Below are 10,000 nucleotides of genomic sequence, written 5' to 3'. Positions count from 1 at the left end.
CCGGAGATTCGAATTCTCCGGCCGGTATTTCCGCCGGACGGCCACCGGAGGACTCTGAAAGTTACACGCTTTATGGCGGTGGGAAGTTATTCCATTCTTCTTCCTTCGGAAATCGAGCGCGGCGATTGCAGAAGGGTTGGGTTATAAATGGCGTCGATCGCGATGTTTTGCTTTCTTCTTTTCCACCCTTTTCTCTGATGAGTTCTCGATCGCCTTTTCTTGCATCCGAGTTTTCTCGGTCGTTGCTTTAATTCGAGCTCTGGAGTCGTTTCGTAGGGTTATGGTATTAGGATTTCTTGTGATCTTGTGTCAGAGCTTGGATTCCTCCATTTTTGCCTCGATTTAAGGGAGGAATTTTGGAGCTTTAGAAATAGAGCTGTAATGGTTTTTTCCTCGATTTCTGTCTTTTAAAGATTTCTGTAGCTTGGGTTGAGATAAAGAGATTGAGGAGTGAAGGCGTCTGGATTTAGGGGAAACCATGCCGTTTCCGATGAAGATCCAACCGATCGACGCGAAGGACATTCTGAGGAGCGAGCGAGCCAAGCCGGCGGCGAAATCACGGCTGAAGCGGCTCTTTGAGCGGCAATTCCAATTCCCGGCAGTGCGGAGGATCTCGTCGGCGGAGAAGCTTGCCGCCGCCGCCGCCGCCGCCGATCCGGAGCCGAGCTCGTTGTGCCTGGACAACATGGTCGAGAGCTTCATCGAGGACAACAACAGCGAGAAGCCGTCCCGCTGCGGTCGCCACCGTTGCAACTGCTTCCATGGTAACTGCGACGACAGCTCCGACGTGGACACTGACTTCCCCGCCACTACCAGCGACGCCCCTCCGATCATTCCCACCACCTCCGATGCCGCTGAGTTCGTCAAGGTAGGAGGAATACTTCGATCTCCAATCGCTTCTAATTCTATTTCTTTGAATCCCAAATCTTTACTCATTTCTATAGGATCGACATGCTCTCCAGGGTTTGGTGCTCTGCACGAGTGTGGCGGAGAGGAATCTCTTGGCGGACGCGTCGAAAATCGTGGAGAACACCAGGATCGGCGGCAAAGGGAAGGAAGATTCTAGAAGGGCCGTCGCTGACAGCCTCCGCGCCCTCGGCTACGACGCCGCTGTCTGCAAGTCTCGCTGGGACAAAGCCCCCTCCTTTCCGGCCGGTAGAGTTCGATCCAAATCGCGGTAACTTTTTTAGTATTTTTCTTCGTTCGATCGATTGACGGCGTTAGGTTGCACTCGACGGCAGGGGAGTATGTGTACGTGGACGTGATCGTGGCCAAGGAGCGGTTGCTGGTGGACGTGGACTTCCGATCGGAGTTCGAGATCGCACGGTCGACGAAGAGCTATCGGGCGGTGCTGCAATTGCTCCCTTCCATCTTCGTCGGGAAGGAGGACCGGCTGCAGCAGATCGTGGCCGTCGTCTGCGAGGCGGCTCGGCAGAGTCTCAAGAAGAAGGGCCTCCACTTTCCGCCGTGGCGGAAACCCGAGTACATGCGGGCCAAGTGGCTTTCCTCCTACGAGCGGACGGCCCCGATCATCTCCCCAGAAATCAACGAACAACGATCGAACGGCGAAGAAGAAGAAGTCGAAGCGAGAGGGGAGTCGGAAGATGAAAAGGAGACTGACAACAGCGGGGGCGGCGCCACCCTTTCGATGGTTGCCACCGCTGAGGCGGCAGCGGAGGAGGTGACGGTGGCGTGGTTGCCGTGGGAGCCGCCGGCGGTGAAGCCGAAGGCCGCTGATAGGGGGGCGAAGGTAGTCACCGGCTTGGCATCCGTTCTCAGAGAGAAACCCTGATCTTCGAATTTTTGGCTTTTTTTTGCTGAGAAAAATATATAATCGGAAAATTTAGCCCTTTTTTTTTTTGGCGCTCTTTTGTGGGCTTGTACTAAGAGAATTTCCTCTTTTGTAAATATGATATCATAAAATAACATTTCTTTTCTAAATAATTAATTTTGGAGCCCAGCCTCTAAGCATCTGGTGCGCGTTTATATTATTTTCCTTATATTTCGTTTCTCATGCGTTAATTTATTAATAATTTGTTTTTGTTTATGTTGTTACTGAAAAAGCGTCGGCGGTGGCGGTTTCTCGAAGGGAAACAGCGATGACAAGCGATAGAATAAAGGCTTCTCTCCAACCTTTTTATATCCTCCGTCTTTTTTTTTTAAATTATTTTTAGATCTCGATAAAGTATAATATTGAAAAAAACGAAAGAAAGGAACGATGGTTTTGATGACGGCATACTCTCGAACGCCGTGAACCTCATCGGTTCTTTTCATGGTCCGAATCGAATGGGCAAATTGACGGAAGTGCCCCTCTCTCGAATCTTCCCAAGGCCTTGGAAGCCGAGGGCAGAGACGGGTAAAGGACCGCACGGAAACTATCGGCCCAGAATGCAAGCTGGCATCTCTGAGCCGGGTTGCTGTAGCGCGCCGTCCTTATCCTTTTTACCTCTCGGGATCTCATGCGTACGTTAGCCTCTGCTTTCCCTTTAGATCTAACATGCGCCAACAAGCGTCAGGTCCGGGGGCGGGAACGGCGCATGCTATAGCAGTAGCATACGGCCCTCCCCTGTCTCCTAGTCTTGTCTCCGTGATGGTGACATCCCCTCCCTCGCCTCCACAGGCGTTGCACCGTCTTTTTCTCATTTCTGCACACAAATGCTGCTGCGAAGAAACCGCAAGGCTTTCACTAAGCCTACACGCTTCCCTTTTAAAGTGGGGCCTTTTTGTAACCAAAAAAAAAAGTGGGGCCTTTAAAGCCACGAATCATCCTTGGCATGAATCAAGCAATCAATGGCCCTTCTAATAATGACAAACAGTAATAGCTACCGTCCTATATGAAACTGATGACAAAACTGTAATTATTGCAATTATCATATCTACTTTTGGGAAAGCGACGACCCCTCGCCAGCTGTATCCATCTCTGTTGCTTCCTCATATGCCTGGCATCTGAAAGCCGAAACCATCATGGCTCTCGACCTTCGTATGGGCAGGCCCACCACCCATCGCCTCTAGCCTTCGGGCTATTGTTTTGTAATGATGGACATGCGACATTAGAGCATGCCGGTGATCCAGCCCTTGGCTCCTCTGTAATTTCTTCTCTCTTTTCATATCACTTGTATGGCACGTGTCTGTCCCTGATTTTATCAGCTGTTTATGGACAAGCATGATGGATCCAGGATCTTTCAGAGGGATGCTAATTAGCTGAGCTGAAAACTGCTTGGCCTGTAGCTTTTATTAATCCAAAGCTTTGGTCACATTCGAAAACTTGCTCGACCCGCGTCCTCTTGTCCGTTAGCTCGTGCTTTCTAAAAACAAGGGGCTGACGAGCCCTTTGTTTTGCCTTCATCAAAACATGTTCTGCCACATGGCGATTATGCTGAGCCCTCCTTCGTTGGCCCCGGGAGGTTGCCGGTCCATATGATTCGCGACTTGGAGTATTACTGCTGAGCTCTTGCATTGAAATCCTCCGGAGATCCCCTCGTCAGAAGGAAGGAAAAAAAGAAAAAACCGACCGCGCTCGATCCCGTACGTTGGGGACAAGCTCACCGTATGGGCTAGGAATCTTGATCTCGCAACATCTATGTTTATTTACCTTCTGAGGTATATTCATTCTCTAATCTCGTAACGTCTATATTTATTTACCTTCTGAGCTATATTCATCCTCTCCAAAAATTATTTGTCAGAATGATTGCTTATTTACCTTCTGAGGTATATTCATCCTCTCGAAAAATTATTGGTCAGAATGATTGCATAATATATATATACTGTACATTATCAAAACAGTAAAATTATCAATTGATTAATCATAGCTAACAGTAAAATTTTTTATTATATATATATATATACTGTAGATTATCAAAACAGTAAAAATTATCAATTGATTAATCATAGCTAACAGTAAAAAATTTTTATTTAAAATTTTAAATTTAATTTGGATAATGATATTTTTTTTAATAATAAATAATGTATTGATTTTTTATTGAATGATATAAAATATATATTATTCTGATCAATAATTTCTCGCTCTCGCTATCTCTCACTAACCACTGCCGTCATACATCAAAGTGTCCAGAAAAATGGTTGGACCACTCTATGAGCCGATGGGGGACAAAACTTATCCATGGAGGACGTGGGCAGGCAATGCTCGGCTCCATTCCCCGGTCGTCACATGTTAGCTTGGCATTCCGTTGGCCTTTCATGCACTAGGACACTTGTCGCACACCGGAGGTTTTGCACCTAATCGGCAACAGTCCAGATATTGACACGCATCCACCTTTGCCGGGGGAGAGGGTGGACCTTGAGGGGAGGTGGATGGGTGGTAAACATGGCCCTTTTCAAAAGGTGGCTCTTCGAGGCTTTGCTGCCTTCTTCTCATCTAGATGGACTTTGAGTGCCTGATGAGGAATAAGTCCTGCCAATAAAACGTGCATTCTAAATTCAATCTGATCCCTGAGTTGAAAAACCAGCAAGTACTTCGACATATAATATATTCTGATTCAGTTTAGTTAGACTCTATGGTACAACTTATTTGATTTCAAGAGAAAGGACCCTTCAATGTTACAGGCCCTACTTCTAATTCGCCATTTATGATTTCATTTCTAAATTTGATGACTTCTTCAAGAGTAGCAAATTCGGTTTAATTTACATTAGACCTCTTGATTACTCCAGGTGATGCTGCTTGTGTGCCATGCCCCCTTGCAGGTGCTGCTTAGTTGTGCATCAGTCCTTTGAGGCATGATATGCAGCTGATGTTACATTGGATGACCAAAAGTACGAACCCATAAGACCTCAACTGGCTAGCATGAATATTGTAAGTGAAATCTTGTTTTGCCACGACCACTAGACAAGATCACAGATAGGTGTCACAAGCCAACATAAGCAACTCAGTAAACTATGTCCAAAAAAATATCAATTTTAGGATACTTGGCAAAGTAGGTATAAAGTTTATAACACAAGTTCATAATGCCAGGCAATAATTTATAAGGACTGAGCTATGAGTATTAGACATATATGGGGAGACTTGTTTGCTAAGTTATATTTTTAGGCATTTATGATTCACTTGAAAGTGACCCTTAAATGATAGAAAATGAGAGATTAAGACCTCTAGGAGGATAATTGTATAAATAATTGGTATCAGATAAAGACAGCTCTCGATGAAAAATAGACGTATTGAGTGGGTTGATATGCATGTTCAACTAATTTTATTTCTTTAATTATATAATTTGATTAAAGAAAATTCAACTTGTTTAGCTTATACAAGATTTTCATCCCTGCCAATACCTCGTGTTTGTACCATTTCAAGCAAACTACTAGGTTATCTCGGCTGGGATAAGCAAATATATCTTGATTTTCACCCAATATGATATTAGTATGTTAGATGGGATGAGAAATAATTTAGATTACCAAAATTACATATCATGTTATTGTTGCAAGGCTCCAGTCCAAAGTGTGAGGTCGAGGGTCGGACTCTTTCCGGTATGGAAACTTGGCTTCAATCTAAGGACTAGGTCTCTTTGGAGAACCTACAAGGCAAGTCCATTCAAATCGGAGATTTTCCAATAGAATATCCTTCGATGCTTAAGTTAGTCAGAACTTAAGAGCAATAAAGAAAAGAGAAAGTAAGAAAGTGAGTTGATTACTTTAGGACTCGTTTGGTTGACAGGAAGTGGAGGGGGAAAGAGGCACTTCCTGGGAAGTGAAGAAAGTGCCTCTTATTTGGTTGGAGTTTTAAGAGAAGAGAGAGTGAAAAAAGTACTTTCCATGGAAAGTTACTTTCTACATTTTATGAAAAGTGAAAATCTATGGATAGTATTTTTTTCTTTCCTAAAATATTCTTTTAAGATCCATAATTAAAATTTTGTAAAATATCAATAGATGGTTAGGATGAAATACTGAATAGTACTATAATCTTATATTAATATTATCTTAATATTCATATAATATAATATTAATATTTATTATATTTTAATATTTATATTAATATAATATTTTTATTAATTTTAATATAATATTTATACTAATATAATATCATATTTATATCTATATTAATAAATTTATTATATTAAAATATTCATATTATGTTAATATAATATTAATATATTAGTATTATATTAATACAATAAATTATTACGGTCTAATGTTATATTATAATATATTAATATTATATTTATATTAATATAAATATAATATTTATATTTATATAAAGTTTATGAGCAAAAATATATGTTTTATATCTACTAAGGGTATAATAGGTATTTTACATAATTTTTTTCAGAAAAATAGGTGTTCATCCAAACATAAGCTACTTTATAATAAGTCATCTTCCCAAGGTCAATCAAACATATCAAAATCCTATTCTCAGAAAATAACTTTCTGGAAAGTTACTTCTCAGAAAATTACTTTCTGAGAAAAAAAATTCTTCTTGCGAACCAAACGAGTCCTTAGAATCCAACTTACTTGAGGGTTCCCCATGCCCTCCTTTATATAAGAGGGAATAGTTGAACATTATCCCCTCAAATTTAGTAATGGCAGCAGAGAATCAATACTCACATTAATGAAGAACATAGGTAGTGGGTTTGAGCATTGATTGCATGACATTAACTCACGTACCCATATTTTAAGAAATCCATCCAAGACTTTAGGGGTATTGGTCATAGGACCTCATTTCTTGTCGTCGAAAAGATCTTGACCCTAGGATTGGTAAGCATATGAACCAGATGTCGAACAAAAGCTGATGACATGAAGTCATTTTACCTCAATTTTCAGCTATTTCATCCCAATACCCAAAAAAGTCTTATTGAGATATCGGTGAGTGCTCGCTCATAATCGGAGAAGAGAAAGATCAGATCAGATGATAGACAATCCCCATAACAAACATGTTTATCAATATCTTGATTGATATGTCTAACTTATATATTGAGCTCAGTTTGTTAGTCTAGATGGAACTACAATGCTTCTCTTTGTTGAGTATAAGTTTATCACTCTTTTTTGCATAAACTAAGATAATTGTTTAAATTTTAAGTACAGCATGATAATTCTAGCTTGCATGAAGAAAAAAAAGCATTGAAAATGTTTTAAGTATTAATTAAATATGAAGTAGTATTTTCATTGCACCACTTGGGTAGCCCCTCCTTTTTCTCAAAATAAAAAAAAAGCTTTGTTTACATTATATGACAAGAGATAATGTGATATTTTTTAATATTGAAGAAGTAAAATATATCCTATCCATGAGAGGATGTTATCCCATGCAATTCGTATCCATAGTGGCCATGACGTGACGTTTTGGCAATCATCTTGCACTCCGACAGTTGAGGCGAGGGATCTTTATGATCTATACAAAGGGGAACGAATTATACACACACACACACGTACATGAACCACCTCCGGTTCGCTCATATGTAGCCCTATGTCCACCAGTTTATTTCTTCTATATTTAGCCTATTTAATCCATTTCATAAATTGCTCATTTAGTCCATCCTATAAATTGCCTATTTAGCCCGTCTTATGTTCAAAGGATGAACCAATTATAAAACTACAATCATCTACATTTCCCAGCAGTATCCACATGAAACAAAGGCTAAGATAGATGTGCACAAGCAAATAATTGTAGTGCTTCTGAATTTGTAATGATAATTTTAGTTCAGCATTTGCACTTTAATTTACTAGAAACCATTAAGATGAAATTTTAAGAGATTCAGACTGATTAAATCATAGTTTAAGTAAAGAAAACAACTTTTCTGACCATAAGGTCTCCTGATGATTAGTGGCACAAGAAAGATATCCAGAAAGTTGTTCAAGTTCCTCTAGAACTCAATCTTTCAGGTTATTTTCAGAACATTGTAGGATCCATAGATGTCATGACTGACTTTGTAAGTGACATCAATTTGTATATAGACATATTGGAGGACCTTAGAAACCATAGAAACATGGACCTCTAGAGACACAGAAAGGAAAAACTAGTTGTCTTTGAGTGCAAGGTTTATGACCAAAATGGAAGTCACAGAATAAATCATTTTCCATTCGCAGTTACTCAGAAGAAGCACAATTAATATGGTTAGACAAAGTTGCCTTCTCAACAAATGTATTATGCATTGGAAACCTTTGGAACGTCCAAAGTTTTAGGGTCAGGGTTGCAACTTTCGCAGGAAGAAAATGATTGATCTACTTTAGCAACGTCGTCCGTGCCCCACACAACTCTCAAAGCACTCCAAACTCTCTCATTCATCAGCTGCACAGATCACTAACAAATGTTTGCATGATCTATCATTGGATTCGCACAAAAGGAAGGTGAATCATCTGTCGCGCGAAAGATACCACCCAGACCCAAAGTTTTTTATTAGGTGAATGGCTAAGAAAAGGTGTCTTCATTGACATACTCTCTCTGGTCCATCAATCAACTTCATTTTCCTCGACTTTATGGTATGCAACAGATGATGGAACCGCATTTTCCTCTAATAGTTGTCGTGTACATCAAGCCGGGCGTATCCTAAAGATAGATAAGAAGTTGTTTTTCTTGTGATGCATACTATCTCTGATCATGATCTAGTGACTGTTTATTGAAAGCACTAGTAGATCTCAAAATCTTTCAGGCCTCACAAATCATATCCAAACCAGTGGCATTCCACATGTAGATTAACATCACTCATTTCAGTTCACATATCCTTTCTTTTGATCTTATAGATATCCATGGAGGTGGTCCAAAAAAAACTAGTGATCTTCCTCAAATATTCTTTGGGCAAGTGGGAATTGAATGTGAAGCATACAGTCATAATTTCTTGGGCCTTTCTATATGGGCATCCAAAGCAGAGTTGCTGCACAGTAGATTAAATGGGCAACAATTCTCATGGAAGTTGCCATGTCAAGAAGGGAAGTTTATGGTACAAAAGTTTCTGACGGCATTATGGGTTCTACCTCCTATGCGAGCATGCACTCCAATTTAGAGAATAATGCTCTTAAACTATGATGTAATGACATTTTTAAGGCCAAAATACCGAGGGCAAAAGCTCTCGGTTTGCAATTCTACGTATCACTACTTGACATAGTATGACAAATTTTGATTCTTAAGTTTCAAGAATTTCTTGCTATGTTCTTTGATTAAATTGAGGAAAAAGAACAGCATACTTAAAAACATCAGCAAATCGAATAAAATTACTTCAGACACTTCACGGAGCAATCACCTTGGTGGGGGGGTTAGTGGAGCTTCTGTGAAAGGTGAAGAATTCCAATTCATGTTCTGGTGGTGTGACAGAGCGCTTTGCTTCTAGTCTGTGAGGTACTACAGTTACATCCATTGTAGAATAGAAGAATCATTGTGCTTATGTGGTTTAGTTGAAAGATATTATTAAATTGCAGGTAATAATGATATCAGAACAACCTGATAGGTACAGTAACATATACCTGTCAAACTGTTAGGGAGAGGAACATAGTTGAAAGTAAAACCGAAAGTTTAACTGCAATGACTTTTACTGAATTATCGATAGTTTTCATGTATGTTCCCTAGTCTTGGAGGCCTTCGGAAAAACATTACTCAGGCGAAAACAAAGATTCTTATGTGGTTAATGTTAAACAACAAACTAAACACAAGGGATAACCTCAGGAAAATGGCCTACAAGTTGATGCAGAGAGATTTCTTGGAGGAAATGGCTTGAAATCTTGGAACCATTTGTAATGAAAGGAACGAGAGAATTTTCCTCCAAAAGCAAGAACCTATAATGCGACCATGAAGAAAATTATGGAACTCTTTCAAGAACTAGGCTCATCTTTATAACAAGAGAAGGCTATTCGAGTTTAATCTGTTAAGAACCTGTTGAAACCTCTACAAAGAATATTGTAACGTGCAATTTTCTCTATTGTTTGTCCCACTGCCTAGGGGATTCTAATTTTTACGATGTCAGCGGTTCCTTTTGTTCAAAAAGAAGAATAAGATCAATAGAGAAACTGGCAGTGGCAGGAAAAAAAATAGCTGTGGAATGAACAGCAAAATCGTTCATGAGTCAAGATA

At 40.1% G+C, this 10,000-nt stretch overlaps 1 protein-coding gene across 2 annotated transcripts in view; it reads left to right on the top strand.

Annotated features, from left to right (window-relative positions):
* LOC105053412 (uncharacterized) overlaps window positions 1-1,948 on the top strand; it is a 1,997-nt gene extending 49 nt beyond the window's left edge. The window contains exons 1-3 of one of the 2 annotated variants that reach the window (XM_010934545.3): window positions 1-868; window positions 945-1,155; window positions 1,242-1,948. The exon at window positions 1-868 is cut by the window's left edge and continues 49 nt beyond it. In XM_010934545.3, the coding sequence (XP_010932847.1) occupies window positions 479-868; window positions 945-1,155; window positions 1,242-1,792 (1,152 nt within the window). In that variant the 5' untranslated portion in view covers window positions 1-478 and the 3' untranslated portion in view covers window positions 1,793-1,948. The remainder of the gene's footprint in view (window positions 869-944; window positions 1,156-1,241) is intronic. The other variant, XM_010934546.3, reaches the window with a different exon arrangement.
* Window positions 1,949-10,000: the final 8,052 nt, after the last annotated feature.

This window comes from Elaeis guineensis, chromosome 10 (assembly GCF_000442705.2).
Source record: "Elaeis guineensis isolate ETL-2024a chromosome 10, EG11, whole genome shotgun sequence".
In the NCBI taxonomy this organism is placed as follows: domain Eukaryota; kingdom Viridiplantae; phylum Streptophyta; class Magnoliopsida; order Arecales; family Arecaceae; genus Elaeis; species Elaeis guineensis.
This window is presented reverse-complemented; position numbering and strand designations above follow the sequence as displayed.